We start from the raw sequence: 21,506 nt of genomic DNA, 5'->3' as shown, positions 1-21,506 counted from the left end.
AGAAGAAAAAAAAAAGAGACAAATCTGATGTTGAGGGAGACGAATCTCAAGGACCACTGGTTAAAAAACATGAGATATTGCCATCAAGGGGCTCATGACTGGTAATCTAACACTCACCACATGGTGAAAGACCGAGCTGAGATTGCTAACTTCTGAAACACATTCAGGCTTCTTATTTTTGCAGAAGAGGTTACACCAAAGAGCACCAGAAGGCTGAAAATGTAGATGTGCTATACACCGCATCAGAAACACCAGCTAAAAAGAAATGACATAATTTCTCTTAAACCATCCTGATTCAGAGCAGAACGAGTTCCCAGAGACAAGCCGGAGAAGTGGCACATCTGATCAAAGTTACCTGTCAGCACAAGAAATTACTCTGTGCCTGATTAACACAGAACATCAAGCATTGATAATGTCAGCAGCCACCACAGAATTAATAAGGGTGAAGGACAAAAATAACTGGATTAAAAGATTCTCTGTGACACCCATTAATGACTGGTAAATGCTCATTTAACAACTTGCTCTTCACCTGGAACTCTGCACTTAGCCCAAGTAGTTGCACAAGAGCGCTGACTGCATTCTGGAATTCTCTTCTACCATAACCAGAATCACCTCGTCTGCAGAGGAGACAGGTTATGCCAGCACAAAGTTGGGCCAACACTGGTGCAAAAAAACAAGTAACATGGAGTATCCCACTTTTCACTGGGATATGCACCTGTAAAGGATTTTCAGTAGGACAGCAGCCACAAACACCAGTACCTTTCACTTCAGGTCTCAACATCCACCTTCCTTCCCACAATGCTAATGCCTGGGATTTACTTCTAAATAAACAGACTGTACACCAAAAAAAAGTGTGAAGTCTCACTTTTACAAGTTAGCTATGCATATTCAAATTAAAATAGACATCCTAATTCTCCAAAGAGAAACCATCACATGTTTCTGGGATCCTGAAGCAAGTCTGTTCTCTATGCCTGTCTGCTGGTGCCCCTACCCGTGATTCATTTTTTTTGTATTATCATCATCATAATCTATGGACTTGGTATTCCAAACATACCAGCCGCCCACAACTGAAGGGCTTCTTTGCTTTACAAATTATAATTGCACTGAACGCACTACTGGTTCTGTGACGTAAAAAGGAATGAAAGAAAAAAAATCATCAAGCTTATTTTAACTTGACAGAGCTGAACCCAGCTGAAAAGCTAAGTCAGTAACCCACGGAACCCACTAATTAATTACCATATAGATGTATGTATCCAATCTAATGGAGATCAAAATTTAAAAAGAAAAAAAAAAGTAACCCATTATTCACCACCACAGTTTCAATTACAGCTGGAGGAATTATTCCCATTAATGTATTCTCTGTGGCCTGGCTCACACCCCAAAAAAATGCTTATTGGGAAGAAGCTCAGAAGCAAAATTTGGCTTGAAAACTGGAGCAAGACACCTCTTTTGAAGTCTTCCCTCAAAAAAATCAAACCAAAACCCCACCACCACCAAAAAAGTCTCCAAAACCATGGTTCCTCCCTTTTGAAGATTACCACTCTTTTTCTAGAGTAGGACATTAACAATTTTATCTATCCATTCTTTCATTAAGCTGTACTCAGCATTAATTTATTAACCTTTGTAGTACTTCATGCACTGGCGCCATATGATGTCAAGCTGAATTCCAAACTAAATTCACTTAAGTAGATAAAGAACATTTCTTACCTGTAACTTTTTACCTCATATCTGTGGGCTCCCACTGCTGAAGACAAGGTATCCATTTAATAAGTTTTGGGTTTTTTTTTAAAATCTCCTAAGACATTTAATATTACCACATGGGAAAGAAGATGCAAGGAAAAACTTGTCTAATCTGTGAATGGTTAAATGCCACTTCTCTTTAGTCAGCTTCCATAAGAGCTTGGGGTAGATATTTCAAACAACGGGGAAGACAAAATATATTTCATAACAAGAAACATCAATAACATGCAAGAAGAAGTTGCATTTAAAATAGAGAAGTAGCATAGCATTCCAGAGGCATGCAAAGGAGCAGAAAATATTATAGTTGTAAATATATAGAGGTTATTTTTCATATTATGTCAACTTGGGTCCAAACCCAACAATTTCAATCCAACGAACAGTAACTATTATCTAACAGCTATTGATATGAATACCCACCCAAAACAGAGAAAGAGACAAGCTATTGCTTTTGCATTACATCAACACAAGGATATGCAGATATTAGCCATTGTTACCATATACTAAAGTTGGTGCACACTTGAGTTGGAACTCGGGGATACTTTTTTAGAATAGTATGACACAATTGATTCATGTTACTTAAAAACATCTTCCACCTTGGAGCAACTAGCGAATGGAACAGCAGCGTTTACCTGCATCCTCCTTTTACTCTGAAACCTTTCGTTCACATGGTCCAGGTGATCGACAACACTATCCAGAACTGTGCATCCTGCACTCTTTGCTGTTTCACACTTTTCCACTTGTTAAGAAAAGGCAATGAGTTTTAAAAAATACCAAAGAGAAATGAATAGAAAAATTCCCAGTTCCTGGTGTATTTGAAGAGCTGAGAGTTACTTTAGCAACACACCTTTCACAGCTTACCAGTATAAATACGTTAACAGGTTTGCATTTAAAAATGAGTCATCCCATCCCACTGGAGTAAGAACACAGAACTCATCAGATTCAGATTCTGGAGATTGCACAGGTTTTGTTTAGCTCCAAATTATTGAATTCAACTAGTTTAAGACCAAGAAGGAATGAAAGCACTTACAGGAATTTAGTGGCTTTTCCCAAGTAAACTGGTAGACCTAATCCAAAAGATGTGTGATTCCTTTTCTAGTTTTTCATTTATAATTTAGGCAAGATCTGGCTCATTTTTATAAGTAAAACTGTATAGTGGTATTTTAAGTGTTTCAACTTTGTTATAACAAAAGTTATCGTTCTAAATGTGGAAGATTTCTGTTTCCCCATATTGAAACCATTAAACCAGGCAGCGAGCTTTCCAATATAAAAAAGCTCCAATAACAGCTTGGAAGAACAGCTGTAAACTTTTAACGATTTCATATAAATTCATGAGACAAAAATATCCGAACAATAAACAGCATCATTCAAGAGTGAGACTTTACAGTCCATTCACATAGTCCATATTCATGTTCATTACCGAACCGCGCATCTAGTACCTTGACTCTCCGCAACCCAAAAGCAAAGGGGCTTTTACAACACAGTAGGACAAAGTGAGTTTACTTGGCATGTTCTCGGTTCAGTCGTAGCCTAATCCCTCAACAATTTGACCCCATCTAATGCATGGCTACCCTCAATCCTACATCAGGTCAGCTGTGGCTACTTGGTACCCAGCTGTGCAGTGTTTTGCTGATAGAAGCTCCGAGCCAACTGAACACCACACAGCTGCATTACGTGTTTCTGCTGTATTTCTCTGCAAGACCCTCAGCACTGTGCCACAGGTCCATGTTTCTTCTAATCTGGATCTGGCTAGCAGCTGCCTGGCTTGGGACCTGAGTAGAAGCTTGTGTACATTTATCTACAAATTAGCATAAACCTTGAAGCTTTCCAATGGTTTTAGCCAAATACCACCATCAGTAACAGCAGCGTGGCAGCGTAGGTGCTTGTGCAAAGAGCAGCAGCTCTCAGTTGGCACAAGTTTATACACCAGTCTCAAGTGGCCGGTGTGACACTGGGCTCCCCACCCCTTGGAAAATGTCTCATGCTCATGCAATTTTATGACTGAACAGCACAAAAGCTGAGATCAAGGCCTACACTGTAGATATTTATGAAGAACAGCAACCACAGCATCCTTAAAGTATAACATCCTCGGGAGAGGAGTGCTATGGAGCAGAAGGGCTATGGTAAATTTAGAAGTGACAGGATTTTGACTGTCTTCTTGTGCCTGTTCATGGTAGGGCTCTTCAGTGATAACACAAAGAGTCGAGACAACTGGAAGAGGGATCTCGTCAACACGCTCCTGGAGCTAAAAGTGAAAAACACAGATCTCAAATTCCTGCCCCTGCATGGGAAGCACAGCAACTGCTGTGGGTTCAGACGACTCGCTCACATTCTATGTATACACCAGCAAGGCAAGAAAACATTAACAGCTGTACAGAAATAATACTTTACAGCATAACTTATGCACCTATACAAACCAGATACGATGAGAAAAGCCAGACTGAATACTATAAAGAAAAATCACCACTTCTACACCATCAGAAATAATTTGAGCCTTTAATGAAAACTGCAGGTGAAGAAATTTAGATCACCAAAACTCCTCTCATCTTAAAAGGAAGCCCACACCACACCGACCTTTAACAAAGAGGCTTTAAGTAGTTCAAAAAAATAAGGGTGAGGTTTTGTTAAAAGATAGAAAGGTACATATAAAATAAGAAAATAAAATTAAACTCTCTGTCTATTGCACCTTTATTAAGCAGTTAGCACTGTTAATACTTAGGCCCAATCCAGCAAATAAGGTCAAAAAGGCAGCAAAACTTGCAGATACTTATCTTAATTAGTAAAGACTGGGAAGAACTAAAGAACTATTAATGAGCCTGTCAGATGGAAAGCACGTTGATTACATACAGTGTGGGCAAAACCAAGATGAGGCTTGTTTAAAAAAACCCAAACAAAACAACCTCAAGCTACTTATTCACATTGCTGGCTAATAAATTAACTAACTGCTTCCAAAAAAAATACTTCAACAAGTCACACCTCAGTACACAGAAGCTGTTTACAGAGGGTGAGGTAACAAAACAAACAAACAAACAGATAAATCCATTAAAATATAAAGCATATGGTTAAAACTTAACTTAGATGTCTATTTCATTTAGTTTTAAGCGATTGAGACTAGCAAGGAACTAACAGTGCTTGTTAAAAGGGACTAAGAAAAAAAGTCAAAAACAGGATAGCAAGAGGCATACGAAGGCTCCTGGACAACAAACATGGGGAACATTCCAGAAAAATGAGCAAGGTGCATGAAAGAGTAATTGCAGTAATCAGTTTACTGAAAAGGAAAACCATTCCCATATATCATTTTTCCAAATACTACAAAGAGCCAATGAGACTGAAAAGCAATTCACTCCAATCTGAAAATGCTCATACAACATATAGTTGACTTTCTGAACATTGTTGCCATACTCACGGTACATGCTTAGATTCACCTAAAGAAAGAACTAGATATTAGAAGGCAAAAAACTACATTCTCTGCGGAATTCACTTATGAAGTTTAAGCAGTGCACTGTGGAGTCCTTCTGTAAGTAGATCATAAACAACTGGTACTTCTCACCAACTTCCTGAGGAAAGCTTCTATATTCTTAGGAGACAGTCACGGGTAGGTGCTCTTCAGGGTAATACATGACCATTCTGGATTGTTCTCAATCACTGCTTTCCTTCATTAAGCTGGACTAAGCAGAAGTGTCACCACCCAATTCTTAGTAACGCACATACAGAAAAATACAGTTGTTGATTCAAATACAGTTGTAAATTCAGATAACCTTACAGAAATAAGATTTCAGGAGTGGTGGGAAAATAATCTGTGTGTAGAACTTCAAAAATTGTACTTGCCTTTCGGGTCTGAGCAAGACTGCAACTCAGTGGCAGATGTACCTGTGCAGTCTCCTGGCAGTGGTAAGATTTACACCAAAGCAACTCAGCGACGGTGTCTGCTTTGCCTACACTGGAGTTCTGCACAGAGAGAGTTGTACTACCACGGTGTGAAATACAGAATAGGTAAGAAACATGTTTTAATAGGAAAGAGCTACATGGAAACAGCTCCATCTTGCAGTTTTCATTAAAGCTGTCAACAGACTTATCACAGAAACAAGCGACATGGAGCTCATTAGACACTGCCTCATATCCAGCTGTCCTCTGCAGTCATAGAAGTTTTCTTTTTAGGTCACATAAATTCCAAGATCAACTCTATCATACTGTTATCCACTCTATTTCACCTTGCTAAAGCAACACCAGGACTACCACCCAAGGATAAATCCAGTACTCCATCATCACATAATACCTTTTTTATTACAATATCCAAAAAAACTGAGTATGCAAGATTTTGAGATCTCAAGATCCCTTCTTCAATTTCAGGAATGTGCCACCTAAAGACTGTATATTTAAACTATAAAGGAGTTTAAATGTAAAGAAAAGAGAAAAATGCATTTTCTTCATAAACATTCTGTGTGTCTCTTCCTACCAACCACACCATCCTCTGTAAAACCCGAAGATTTCTTTCTGTAAAACAAATATATATATAGTGTTGGTAGCCCGCCCCACCCCATCCCAAGATCAGTTTTTATTAATCTTTTGTATTAGTGTCAACAATCAGCTACAGATACATATTACTTTGAGAATTAAATACATAATCGTTTAATTCAAACAAGCAGAAGGTCAAGAGGAAAAAGCATTATGTGGATGGCACATTTGGTTGTAGATTACCGAAACATTCAGCTTTTACAATTCAACGATTCTTTCTCTAGTAATCAACTTTCAAATAAAATTTCTCTTTGTTGCAATTACAGACCAAAATACACTAGATAGTTTTCTCTTACTACAATCTTACCATAGTAGTTTAAGAAGTACTATTACAAAATGCTTTTAATTAGTGTACTCTTTACAAAGAGTCAGAGAGGCAATGTAATAGCAGAGTACAGTGTAAAGAGTGCTTCTAGGAACTAGGAGGTTTTGTAATATACTACTCGGTAAGCGATATAGCTACAGAACTCACAGCCACGACTGTTACGTCTGTTCTCTCTCACTTAAGTAGCTGCAGCTTCAGTGCATTCAAACTGTGCCCGATGTCTCTGAAGGGAGAGTTCTGCCTGCGTGAGCAATCTGAGCAGATTAACACTGCTTTGAATTGAAAACGCCCCTCCTTGATCGGAGCTGACTATGTAAACGTACACAGGAGAGGGGAGTTAGCTCAGCCGGGAAGGAGAGTGCTCGCCACGGCCACCCAAGGGAAACTCTCAACCTGAAGGGAGGTGGTCGGAGATTAACAGAACTGGAACACGAAAAAGAGGCAAACAAACAAACAAAAAAAAAGGACAAACAGCAACCGACAGAGCAAACACTTTAGAAAGAGCCTATTCCTTAAGTCTGCTTCAGATATTGCTCTGCTCTATAAAAGTGAATTTAGGACCTAAGGCTTGTAAGTTATTGGAGGCCCAGGCGGCCAAGTCCATCTTCAACGTCACTGAAGTGCTTTCACAAGATATAGCTTTTCCCCGTGTTCACTGGTGAAGATGGGAGCCTTTTTGTAGTGTTCCACCAACTCATCCATAGTATTAAAGCGACGCTGCCCAATACAATAGACATTGTCCACGAGCTGCACCTTGAAATGTTTGTTCTTCCCCGACGCCTTTAGAGATACTGAGAAGTCGCTGGGCTGTTGAGAAGAATTAGAAAAGAAAAAGAATTACATAAAAGCGAACAAAATGAAGGTGTAATTTTGTGGTTTCAGGAACAAACTGTGTCATATAGTTGACAGTAATTTATGCTAGTCTTTGTTCCACAGCTCAGTGCTTTAGCTACTTAAGAAACCCAATAGTCTATTATTCAATAAATAATTGCCATCGTTATTAACGTGCACAGTTAAGTCAGTTAAGTGAACGCTCCCCAGATGCACAGTCTGAAGTTGCCAATTACATGACTAAATTGCAAATATTATCTTAGTTACTCCATCTAGAAGCACGAGAATGTCAAGGAGAAGGGAAAAACTTTCATCATGTAAAGTTTCCTTGCTAAAGAGCCCTGGAAAAAGCAATTATGGCAATATTGCTTGGGTGAAATGCAGAAAATTTCCTGTATCACTTTTTTTTTTTTTTTTTAGAGCCATGACCACTAGAGGGCTGTTCTTGCTTTGCATTGCAAAAGACAAAAAACACATTCACCTTTTATCTTCATTACCGCATGTATGGGGAATAATTTCTACTATTGAGTATGTCTTTTTTTAAAAAAAACAAGAAAAAGATAAAGGTATAGAATAAAAACTCAGCATAAATCTCACCATCAAACGACTGCCTGCAAAAGGCAAGATTTAAGCACTAATTAAGTTATTCACCACAGAACAATTTCACGTGATAAATCTCTTCATCTTAGCAATTGCTTGCTCTAATGAAAAGAGCCAAACAGCCAGGATGAAACCACTCTGCTTTCTGCAAAACGTGCTGCCATAGGAGGGCAGAAAGGACACAGAGACCCTCTCTTCTAGCTGAACACATCCATCTCCAGCCATCACCCCTGCCGGCTGTCTGTAGGGACAGGAGTACGGGCTTTCCCCATGAGAGGTGGCTGGAGGCGGTGTTCCCAGCCAGCAGGAAAATGAAATAATAAACAATAGAAAGCACACACCAAAGTCTGTTAATGGAGATAAGTAATGCTTGATGGAGACTCTGGAGGTCCTGCTGCAGGGTCTCTGCCCACCGAAGGCATGGCTTCATGCAGAAACCACTGAAGGCACGTGCTGATTTTTCTCCTGCAGTCCCTTCGTCTTCCCCCACACCACGCTGCTGCTTCAGTCAGGCCAGCGCTGCAAACCTGAACTCATCCGTGCTAAAAAAACCATAAGGGACTCTCTGGTTCAAGGCATCACCTTACGAACAGCCCCGAGCGCAGCTGCAGCGCAGCAAAGGCCGGAGCGGGGGGGAGCGGGAGCCCACAGACGTTACTGCTGTCACCAGATTCAGTTCGTGAAACCACAGCTTCCAGAGTCCTCTGCGCTGCCTTTGGTGGGTCAGGTACACGCTTGAGTGTGCAACCCAAGTAAGCTGAAGGACAGGATTTTTGCAAGCACGCTCTTTTTACCCTGAAATGATGTGGGTCTCTGCCCCACAAATCCCTCACATTGTCTATCCCCAAAATCTCATCTTTGATCTCCCCTTCACCTGTTGTAGTACCGACACCTGCTCTGCCTGCCCTTCCTACTCCATCTGCCCTGCCCAGAGTAAAAAAAGCTCCTGCTGTGCCTGTTAATCTGGCTCTGGCCCAACTCCCCAGGCTTGCACCTCAGCTTCGGGCAGTAGCTCTTCCCCTCCCGCGCTGCTCCAGGCAGCAGCTAGCTCCCCACACCTCTGGATGAACCCTCTTCTATCTCAAGCCACTACATTCCAGATGCACAAGCACTGCTTCTTCAAAAGTTATTTTACATAACATCCATAGGAGAATGAATTCTTCCACCTCTAACCTGGTGCCACCAGGCCCTGGGCTGGGTCAGTGCAGGCGCCAGCAGGATGACAGCTTCAGGCATTGAGTTGTTCCAAATCCTCTGGCTCAAAATAGAATCATAGAATCATTTCTTGTTGGAAAAGACCTTTAAGATGATGGAGTCCAACCATTAACCTAGCACTGTCAAGTCCACCACTAAACCATGTCCCTAAGAACACGTCTCAAACACACGTAACACCCCCGCCCCGTGACTGCCAAGAGGAGAACACTGGGGAGGAGGAGGGGAGGAAGGGAAAGAAATGTCTAACAGCATATCTTTGGGGGTTGCAGCGCTCCACCCAAGATATATTTCGTGCCCTGTCATCTATCTCTAGCTCCAAGTTTTAAAACTGCTATTTTAAGCCAACTAGTTCTGATATTAAATCCCACCCTCAGGAGCACCACGAACAAGCTAGCGCAGAGTTCACACCAAGGATTGACCTGTGTTCAACACCTGCTCTATGGGGTTAATCTGGTTGTATCAACACCACGCAGTGCTTAAGATGTCAAGTACAGCGTGTACAAACCCGCTGGCAACCATAACCACATAGACCAAAGACCTGTTGTGGTGGACATTCCTGTGGCCCTAAGCAGCAGCTATTAAATGGTAACAAAGCTCTGCAGAAGCTCTGGGACAATGGGCTCATGGAGGAGAAATTTAGGGCACGGGCTGTGGGCAGCGTGTTGATGGCTCTGCTCTAAACACAGGTCACCAGGCAGGTCCATAGGGCCAATGCAAGGAGAGCACTGAGGGGAGCACTTAGACTAGCTGCTTAGGGTTCAAAAAACATGATCAAGTCGTGCTCACTAAGTTCTGCTGCTCCCATGGGTGATGCCTACACCAAACAAAAACCAGCAACCAAAGGGCCATCCTTTAAAATAGAACTTACAAATGGGAAGTTCATAATCTGAACCAAACACTTTCTTGTTGTTATTGTTTGAACAGGAAAAGATGTTACGACAAAGGTTTAAAAATACATGAAATAATCACTTTTCGCTCAAAAAAATTCTCAGTGTTTTCTGACAAAGCACAGTTTTTTTTTTTTCAGCATCTCAAAATTATATCTGCTAAGAATCATTATCTTTAGACCAGGAAGGATGCACTAATGACACAGAGAGAGGTGCTGGAATAGGTCTTAGATCTCTGATCTACTGTCCTATGTCCCGGGCACTGGCCAGACTTAGATCTTTGTGAGGGGCTCTACACAATACATTAAATACTCTTCCTGCCATTTTAATTATAACTTTAATGAACGAACATTCTCCTGAACTATTGTCCACTCTTCCCGGCCCTAGAGCTGCTATTAATGCATAAATAGAAGACATTATTATCGCTTACATTCTCCAGAATATATGTTACAAAGTTTATTCTTTTCGTGATCTGATTTAATTAAAAAAAAAAAAAAAAAAAGAAGTGGAAATGCTGATCTAACTCTTTTGAGAATCATCATCCGGTGCAAAGAGATGGAAGAGGTTGAACAGCTGTTGCAAAAATCCTGAAACCCTTTACTGGCCTCAGCGTAATAACTTCTACAGGACACAAGAACAAACAGCAAAATGAACTGGACTTGCATTTGTTTTTATTTTGGTTCTCTCCCACTCAAACATGCAGAATGGTTAAAAAGACTACTTTAAAAAAAACCCTCTAGATAAATTACTGCTTTTAACATTATGACTTCAAAATATGCTGGTTCGATGCAGCTTGAATTGGTTCCCTGCTGTCCGCCTTGGATTTGCTCCAACTCTGTTTATTTTATTTACTGTTTAAGCTATTTTGTTTCAACTGTTGGCCAATTTCTCTCCCTTCTCCCTCTTAAATTAATTGCTACATTTGGATGTTTGCACACTAACTTTTCAAGGAATAAAAGCCTCATGTACACCAAATAAAGACATCAGAAGTATGCCTTAATCCCTGAAATCTATAGAGGAGCTGATGATTCTGCAACAGAATTATAGAGCATAGTTTTGTGGCAGGGAACCTGTGAATATTTCTATATGGTTATAATTGGGAAGACCTAAACTTGAAGTTAAATCCATTCCTAAATCAGAAAATTGAAGATTAGCTGTAATGCATCTGCAGCTCTTCAGTCCAGGTGTAGTATTTCTTTGAAATGTTTCAACTCCTGTTTATGACTAAGATCCCCATATATTAGGTGATGCCTACAGCACGTGGAAAACAACAGGCAGGAAGATGTTCCTTTAATTTTAGATCTTTGGTCAGGAATTTCACTGTCTTTTCAAAAAGATGATAGAAAACTTTATCATTAAAACAAGGTATAATGCAATATAAGGGAAAAAAGTGAAACTGGGAAAGAAGGTTCCCTCTCTACAAACTCAATTTGAGAATGAAATGAGGTAATTTTACCATGAATTGCAATGTTGGGAAAAATAACTCCCTCCGAAAGTCTTTTATTGATTCTGTAACTTCTTCAACCCTCACTTTCAATCCAGTTCCACCTGGCAATACCCTTCCTCCATGGAAGATACTCTCATTCTTCAGACTATTCCAGGCTCTTGGAGCTCCCATCTGTGCGCCTGCCCCAGAGCCACCCAACTCCTTCCATTTCCATACTCGGGTTTTCCCTCACTCCTCCTCCTACTCAAGTCACCCATCCAAAAACACCCAAGTTGTAGCACAAAGGTCTAAAGTCAGGCTGGAAAGAACCATATGGGAGGGTTAAAAATTCCCTTTTCTACCCTTTCCACCTCATTTAGATATAAATAAATACCCTTCCTCTCTATGTAATGTTCACTATGTTCCAAAATCAACGTTACACAGGTCGGAAACATGAAACAGCTCCACTGATTTCAAATGCAGCTCTAATAAGATATCTATTCTTCCATGTAAAAGAAACCACTGGAATATTTCCTTAAGACTGTTTTTAAATATAAACTTTCTTCTCCTCTCTGCTGTACTCATCAATCACAGCACATGAACATGACAAACACTTCAGTTTTTGAACAGTTGCCACATTTCATTGCTTCTATCCAACACTTGCAGGATTAAAACCCCCAGGAAAATAAATCTGAGAGACTCTGAACACTATGGAATTAGCACCTCAGAAAGCTTCCAAGCTCTCAACCTGTGCCGCCTCCTTCTGCTATCACTATTGCTGGACAAAGACCACAGAAGCTAAATGCGATCTCAGTGGACCAACACAAACCCAGCCTCCCCTACAACTGTCACTATTATCTTAATGCATCTACAGTATTCGGTATCAACTTAACACAATACCCTGCAACCCCATTCATGGTCAGTTACTATAATTTGATAGTTGTCACTCTATTGGCAGAAGGTAGCCGCTGCTTACTAGTGAATAATTGGCTCCTGGAATGGTCCAAAAATTGCATAACCAGATTTGCACCCGCTTGCAGTGGAATGCAAGGGGACTGCCAGCCCTGCCAGAAGCTCCCTTTGAAGTCTGAGGGTGTCTGCAGTGGAGGAACTGCTCAGAAGCCAGAGCTGTGCTGGGGTTGTCCTCCCTCATCACCAGCCACAACCCATTGCTGCTTCCCGTTAGTCACAGCACTACCAAGCACGCTTGTTTCCCAGGGTGGATCTGAACAAAAACCCCTCTTATTTCCACATTTGCTTCTCTCCCCAGTGGAATCTTGGATCTTCAAAGCATGACGATCACCTACCCAACCCAGGGCAACGGTGTCAGCCAAGACATGTTAGTCTTGTGCTAGGTACTACACAAAAAGAACAAAAATCTGCTTGCTAAAGAGCCTGTAATTCAAAAAGGATAAAAAATGGCTCTACAGAGGCTGCACAGATTAAATCTGCATTATTTTTTCACAACTGCTACTGAAATGAGACAAAAAAAATGCCAGTTTCTATCAACTGAGCAGCCTGCAACAGAAAGAACAAATCAAGTAGTATTTTTAACTAGGTATGTTCCACTTCAGTCTCTATCTCCAAAACTAAGGTGACATTACCTAGGGCAGAGTTGGCCCAAATATTATCAGTAAGTAACTGTGCCTGTTACATAAACTATGTGCTTAAATGGCTCAAAAATATGGTTCCAATAACAGTATTTCATAATTAATGAAGATAATCAGACTTCCAGCTACCTGACAGAGCTTGTCTCAGGATATTCTCCACCACAGCAGCATCCTTTAAATCTAAGTGTAACTGAGGAGAATACTTTTGGCTAAAGGAATCTAGCTGTAAGACAAACATCTGGTAAGTTAAATCTAGGAAAACATTGTAAAACCTTGCATCTACTAAAATTTGAAATGGAGAAACATGACAGTCTCACCAAGTGAATACAGAATAATACAAACCTTCAGCTATCCAAGGAGAGCTTTTCATAGCTCAATAACAAGAACAAAGTCAAAGAAATATAAGCAAAACTTTTACACAGATGACTTTGCGTTAACTATGGTGATGCCAGGCTATAGAAAACCCTAAAACAGGTCACAAAATCAGGCACAGGATTAGCAGGATAACTACTAGTTTCACCCATGGGCCTTTCAAGCACCCACAGCTTTAATGGGTGGGGTTTGTAACACGATGTACTGGGAAGTGCTAGTCTGAGGGAACGATGAGCAAACCTGGTAACCAACAACTTTGCTTTGTTCAGTCTGGTCTCTCTGATCAAGATCTTTCATTCCTATTGTACAGACACTCCTGGGGACTTTTAGCCACAGCATGAACAGCCTCTGTAGTCACGCATGTGAAATATGGCAACTGTCAAGAATTTAAGAGCTATTTCTAAAATCTTTCTTTGTTCCCTACATAATAAGCTTGAAATAGATCTTTTGTGATCTTTTTCTCAATGCTATCAAGTATGCCAGTTCGTATATTATATCATTTTCGGGGCTTCAGGACAAAAAATTAAAACAAACCAGCAATCCCCAGTGCTTTTAAAATTCACAGACATACACAAATTATATAATGGTTTGATATACAAAGATTAGGGCAGACAAAACTTTTGAGATGTAGTAGAAGATGTCTTTAAATCTAATAAAAACTAAAACTCTCAAGTAGTACTAGGACAAAGGAGACATTTACACGCCAAACTACAGCCTTTCTCATTGCTCACCCCCCCTCCCCACATACAGGATCAGCAAGACTAGATCAAGATGAGAAAAAGAAAAAAACCATAAGTTCCCCAATTCAGCATACTTTTTTTTGTGCATATGTAAAAAACTTAGTGTAATATGAATTGAGCAAATTTTCTAGGATTCCAGTAAGTGTTAGATGCTGGAAACAACTTGAAGATCACATTCTAAATGAATTTTTTTTTGTGGTCCACAAGCAACAATTCCCCCAGCAACAACGTGGGCAGCAAATTTGAAACTGCTTTGAATATAAGTGTGTTTAGTGTTATGATGTCATATTAAATTAAAAGGTTACTGTGTACTTTAAAGGAAATTTGTTTACTCAAGAGGTAGACAATTAGGAGCAAAGAAACGAGCCACAGCACGGTGGTCACTGTGACATGGCGGGTACTGAGAAATGTCTGCCCATTTTTGTATTTTAAGCAAACTATTAATTTTCAAACCGTCATTCTGGCACTTTCCCAAAAGACAGAAGGAACTTAATAGCTACTGTCTCAGGATAACCCAAAATGCAGCAACCAGACCTAAAAGTGAGCTTGGACACACCAAGGGTACAGCCCATCCCGTGCACCCACCCACCTGCCCCATCACACAGGGCGCTACCTTGACAAGACAACTGAACTACTGCAGTTTCAAGATTACCATAATCTTCTAGTGGCTTCCTACATTTTAGAAGACTGTGTGCCCCACCTCAGTCTTCTGTTCACTAAACAAACTTGATTCCTCTCAGCCTTTGTAAGTCAGTCATGTTTTCCAAATGTCTATTTTTCTTCCTGTTCTCCTCTTGTTTATTTTTATTTGATCTCTATTTTTCTGCTCTAGTTTATTTGCATTTGCCTTCATTTCATGATTATGGTTAACTAAGAGCAGAAATAGGAACTCAAAGACACAGCTTCAAAGAAAGGGTAGTTTGACAGCTATCAGGTCTTCTGCAAAGCAAATTTATCACGGAAAGATGTCTGAAATTTAGCTACACAATACTGTATCCAGAACCAAATATTCAGGACTATTACAGACGAATATTTTGTCACATATGCCACACATTTTGTTACATATCATGTAAAAATTTCAGGGAATAGCAAGTGTCCTAACTTCAATAATAATTATAAACTACTAATGCTTTCAAAAATTCAGAATGCAAAGTTTGATTTGAATTTATTAAATCCAACAGTATTAACAATTTCCTTGTCTTTCAACTGTTTTTCTGCTGTCACTACAAGACTCTGTTCATCTCCCTTGCCAAGAACCAACATGCCAGCCAATCCCGAGTTTTAGTAACATTATATTAAAAATGGAGGCTATGTTAATTCAGAAGTTGGATTCTGCTCATCTGGAAAGCTGACTTTTGGTTTATTAAAGAGCTGCCTTAGGCAAGTTTTATTCTAAAGAGATTTAGTACGGATTGCCTAATGAATCTGCCTCAATACTACCTCATATTTTAAGTACGTTCTAGGACCTCTTCTGAGTAGCTGAAATTCTAACTTAGGAAGAACAGAAATCAGCAAATGAAAATGTGAAACATGCTCCCAAAGTAAGTACTGGGAGCTAAAAAGATCTTTACTTCCAGATTTGAGCTCAAGCTTAATTCTCTCCCTTACTTGAAGCAAATTCTTTGTTTTCCAGCATGCAGTCATGCCAACACCTACTACTCACTAATTACTGAAATCATTTACACAAGGAATAATATATGGGAACAGTTTTCTCTCAATTTATAGACAATTATGATAAAGAATATCACATGTTCTAACCAGAAGTGATATATGCAATCAATACGGTCTTTAGAAGACATTAGTTAGAGTCAAGTAATCTTTTAGAAACCATATTATGGCTCAAACTATACACAGTTGACACTGCTTTAGTTTTTATGCACAACCTACATTGTAAAGCAGGACAGCCCACAACAGAGGCACAGTGACACCTGATTCAAAAATGGCACAGAGACAGATGTCCACAGCTGTATAAGGTCTACTTATTTTAGTAGTACTGTATGCTCAAATTAGAAGACCAAGCTTATATATATATATATATTTTTTTTTTTGTTGGGAAGCAAAAAAATAGTTGGAGATATCTACTAATCAACAACATGTCTTCAAGAAATGGCCCTACAGTTGAAACAATAAATGCAGAAAGCCTTAATCACAAATTCAGATATTTTTCGTAGCTTTTGAAAGATGTATTAGGGAATTATTAAAATCTGTCACATTTAAAAAAATCTCAGTCAAAGGATAATTAAATTTTGAGTGCTTTAACTATGAATTCTCTAGCCTCAGCATAAATTAAAGGCCTTTCAGTGTAATTTTAAATCTGAACTATCAGAATTACAATGATCCCTAATCAGCATTACTCATATCCCTCTGATATCATCAAGGCTCAACTTACAAAGCGTATGAGCTGCTGACGTGACTCTCTCTGTTGTGTATCATAATCTTAAAAACTGGATACAATAATAACTTTACCTTACTGCAACCTATATAATGTAACTAGAGCAGAAATACATTAAAATGGGATTTTAACCAATGGTTTAGAGAACCTATCTTACTACTCAATTAAAGGCAGAACAAAACTGACCAATGCAAAGATACTATTTGAAATCAGCTTTAAAATCAAATTAATGACCACATTTGCAATTCAGAAGAAATACTTATCTTGTAGCACTGTAAATTTGAGGAGTATTGCACAGGAGCAACACATGTAAATTCAAATGGAAGCCTGAAACACTTAGCTGTTTGTCCACTAATTAAGAAACCCTGGATAACACAGTCCACAGCTGTTACATTTCTGTGCAAATGTCACTGCATTTCAGCAACAGACTGACTCTCACAAGCCGTCCGTGCATTGGTTGGTAACGCTGAAGCGTTGCTTGCTTCTTTAAGGGTGAGAAGCCCTTTACTACAGACAGAGAAGCTATTAACTGTCACGCTTGCTAACCCAAGCGTGGGGTGTATTACAAAGCCTGCAGGGCTAAATACCACTTACCGAAGATTCACTATCTCTAACAAGGAAGTCTCCTTCCACTCCCCTCTCGTTCAGGGCACATTCTGCCTGGTGCCGGGTAACATTCCCGTAATACCACTCTCTTCCAGCAAACCGTCCTGTCGAAGATGGTCCCGTGTAGCTTATCTGAGGCGGATGGGAAGTGTTAATGGTAGGACCATCGCTAACGATTACTACATAGTTTTTAGGAACAAGACCGATTTGCCCTCGGGAATTTTTACATTTCCACCACTCTGGGTCGTTTTCTGGCTTTTCAATGACTTCCATCGTTTCCCCTTTTTCAAAATTGAGCTCTTCTTCTGTGACGGAGCTGAAGGGATACAGTGTCTGAACAACGTGGAGTACTTTGGTGCCCTGGCCGTTACTCATGGAAGCGCCTTTCCTCAAGCTGAGGAAGCTGGGTGAATCTGCTGTGGCCTCCTCAACCTCCTCTACCACATAGTTCGAAGGAAACCAGCCAATCTGTCCATTGTAGCTCCCTCTCCACCAGCCGTCGCTGCACTTCTCCATGACAATCACTCGGGACCCTTTAACCAGGGACAGCTCATCCTCCCTCTCCGCAACGTAGGCGAATTTCACGTAGGCTGGAATGTTCAGATCGTAAATCCGGTCGGCGCTGCTGCCGTTGGACGGGTATTCGGCGTCCGTGCTGGGAGTAGGCGAGGCATCTCGCGCGCTCGTCTTTCTCTTGGTTTTTCCCAAACCTGTCAAAGAGAGAAGCGTAAAGCGGTCACTCGGAATGCTCGTCCCCAGACTGAGAGCGCTGGATTTGGTGACACACTCCCCTGTTAATTTAACAACACTACATAGCCAAGAAATAGCAACATCATTAAGAGATTAACAACCAGCTGATGCACCATTAAGTAAGGAGCAATTTGTGTTATAATGGCTCTTTTCCCTTCCCAGAAGTACAAGAGTTTTAACACACTTAAAAACAGTGTTTTCTTTGCTATGAGAGCAGCTAATCACTGGAACGGTTGCATAGCTTTCTGTTATGTCTCTTAAAAATCCAGCCAAATGATCACGCCTTTTAATTTCAGTGATGACTTTAATTTGGCTCAAGCAAAACATGAAAGAAATTCTACAAAAATAAACTAGCACAGCAATAAAATCTTAAGTTTCCCTGAAGATTACGTTTTGCTCTCTTCATTCTTCAGTCAGTCCCCAGACAGCCACAGCTGTAACTCCTTCCAACTTCAAGCCCCTTCTGAAATCCACACCTCTTTCATCTACGTTTCATCACGTATGCTAAGAGTGTAAACCTGACTGAGAAGACCATTTGTTCCCCTACAATATGTAAATTCTGATGTACAGTCATGGCTTTAATTATAGCACGAAATAAAACGTAGAGAATAAACATCATCATCATCATTAATTGCATAAGTTTTTTAAAATTTCTTCATTAAAGGCATAATGCTAATGTCTGCTTAAATATGAAAAAAAACCTGCACAACACACTTGGTGTATTTTTCAAACCGTTGCAGCAAGGACTGCTTAAGCTTATATATAAACAGAAAGATAAAGTGAACAAGTAGCCCTCTCTTGTGAAATTCACTTATAAAAGTTCTGAAGAGAAAACAAAAGATGAAGCCTTAATATTGCACAAACAAAGCAACACCCAAAATGTCATGCAGGGGACAGAAAGTAAAAACCAAAGCAGAAATAGGAACTTTTCTACTTATCTCTATGCTCCTAGAGCCTTGCTGGCAGGCGAGAGATTCACTTGAGACAAAGTGAGTACATGCTGATTATGGCAGATAGGATGGAAAAAAAATAAATAGGACTTTGCTTTTGTTTCTTCAAATAATCTGATAGAAGGAGACACATGCAACTGCATTTTTAACATTTCAGAACTATTTAATCTGGTCACTCCACTGCTAAAAAGTGCATTCATTTTTTTAAATATATATACACACATGTATGTACCTGCATATACAACTAATACCTTCAAAACTGTTTGTTCAGTGCAGAACTACGCCGTTTATTTTACTGGATGAGCTGTACAGCACAGACAAACAGTGCACGAGCAACCACGCAGAGATTTCTAACTAGAAGGGTTAAATACATGAATTAATACAGGCTCAAAGTCTCAGAAGATGGCAGAAAATTCCAATGATCCTAAAGTGTTTCCTGACCTTCCCCAGCAGCTCCTTGCTTCCTGCTGGAGCCGGTTACATCCGAATGTCATTCAAACGACATCATTTCAGTGGCTGTACTTTCGGGCAAAATGAGGGAGAGCAGCTTATTGTATTTGGGGAGACAATCGCAGGAAAAGAGTGTCCAAGCAAGCGCTAATCGGAAGCTGGCCAGGCTCTGATCTCTGCCAAGACTGGAAATTTTCATCAGTTTAGAGATAATTTTCAACCAAAAGATAAGGATGTATCAGAACTAAGGAGCACTGAAGTAAGGTGATATTAACAAACAGAACTTCAGGATGGTTCTGTTAGGAAAGCAGGGTAATTACTTGTTATAACTTCATGGAAAACAAGCAACTGTATTTCAAGAGACTCTACATAAAGCCCTATACTGTGATTGAACCTTCCAGATTAAAAGCTCACTCAGATTTTATGTGCCTTATAATGGAGATATGCAGCACTACTTCTGGGAATTACAGCAGAAGAACTAATAAAATAAAAAACCAAGAGATGATGGAGTACCTGGCCAGGTGAAAACTAGTTGAAAATCAGAGCACAGAGATAACTGTGAGATATGGGGACCTTCTGTGATAAAAGAATGCCACAAACTGAACTATCTAGAGAAAAAAATATCGACAAACGGGTGAAAGAAACATATTTCTTAAAAACTTCTGAAGTCTGATAAAGGCATCTAAACATTTAGCAAAAGGTTATCACCCAAGTACTTTCTTTCACCTGGAGTTTCATAAGTTGCATTCTTTTCCCATGAACATTTCAACGCTGCGTCTGACATTTTAAATGCTCCTTTCTACCCTCCCCATTCAACACAAATGACAACATAAGAAAAAAAAAAAGGCAGAAACTACGCTTTTTTTTTCCATATCAATAAACGCAGTTGGAGCTCTTAAGCTTAATATTTAATGTAACCAAACTTTTGAGGCTGATAGCAGGGTAATGATTAGCCTTTTGCAATAGCAACGATGTGCACCAAGGATTGTGTTTCCATCTGGCTTGACCAAGGTAACTACGCAGAGAGCCATCTGCAGTCAAGCACTGCAAAGGGCATGCACGACATTAGCTAACACACATTTTTTTTGTGGGATTATAACATTCATAGCTGTGTCTATGACAGAAGAAGAAACAAGTTGTTCCATGAGCAGAATGAAGGAAATCTGTTCTTGTTTTTCTCCTTACACCTCCTGCTACACCACTCCTCCTCTGCCTCCGCCATCTCCTGCAGCATCCGCAATAAGCCCCCTCATCATACAACTGTCTTCACACCCTCAGGTCCTTCTCACACCTTCAGCTCCCCACTGCAATCTCCAACCTGTGCTCAAAGCTTACTCCATCTCCCTGGGTGCTGCCCAGGGCTGAGCAAATAGCTGGGATTGCTCTGGCTTCTCCTCCAGTGGGGGACACCAACAATGACCCTCCCACGCACCAAGTTGGAGAAAACTAGTTGGTTTATCTTTGCCAGTCTGTCAAGTTTGTTTAAAATTGGCTGAGTTATCAAGGGTGGACAGATGGATGGACAATGACAGCTGACTGTGACAGCATGACTAGTGTAAGCTTCATTTCCTTAGGAAACAAGTCTAAAAATACAATTGAGTAAGATAGTTGGTCACAGCTAAGCAAGAATAAAGTTAGGATGATTATAAATTTTGTATGCATCTATGACAAAAATCACAATTCCATTTAAAAAAAAGTACAATCTTCGTGAGTCATCTCTGGAAGAGTAAACACTGCCACAACTTGCTACTAACAGAAACATTCATTTACTACTATGTGTAAGAGTATTCCTATTCTTATGTCCAAATAGAATGAAACCCATGCAAGGAAATAAATGGAAAATAAAACATTCAACCACTTTAGGAGTCACATTTGGAAGAGTAAAATACACTTGTGATTGCAGTCATAATTTGGGCATTTTTATTTGCTTTGTTTTAATAAAAACTTATCTACTAGTGAAATACAACTGTATTTTCCCATTCTGACTCATTGGTTAGAGTTCACCTGACGCCATAATCCTTTAATGCAACTAGTCGTTGTAAGGTGAAACCTCAAGCAATGGATTAGTTTTCAATCAAGGGGAAATGTGTGGGAGCAAAA

General features: G+C 39.9%; 1 protein-coding gene across 3 annotated transcripts in view; it reads right to left on the bottom strand.

The window, feature by feature from the left end:
* Positions 1-6,002: 6,002 nt before the first annotated feature.
* NCK2 (NCK adaptor protein 2) overlaps positions 6,003-21,506 on the bottom strand; it is an 87,748-nt gene continuing 72,244 nt past the window's right edge. For 2 of the 3 annotated variants that reach the window (XM_082043758.1, XM_082043759.1), the window contains 2 exons: positions 17,245-17,966; positions 6,003-7,384 (listed from right to left, as the gene is read on the bottom strand). In XM_082043758.1, the coding sequence (XP_081899884.1) occupies positions 7,190-7,384; positions 17,245-17,966 (917 nt within the window). In that variant the 3' untranslated portion in view covers positions 6,003-7,189. Of the gene's footprint in view, positions 7,385-17,244; positions 17,967-18,396; positions 18,470-21,506 lie in introns of those variants that run through there. The other variant, XM_082043760.1, reaches the window with a different exon arrangement.

This window comes from Streptopelia decaocto (genome assembly GCF_964273445.1).
Source record: "Streptopelia decaocto genome assembly, chromosome: 1".
Classification (NCBI taxonomy): Eukaryota; Metazoa; Chordata; class Aves; order Columbiformes; family Columbidae; genus Streptopelia; species Streptopelia decaocto.
The sequence above is the reverse complement of the archived record's forward strand: the minus strand, read 5'-3'. Positions and strand labels throughout refer to the sequence as shown.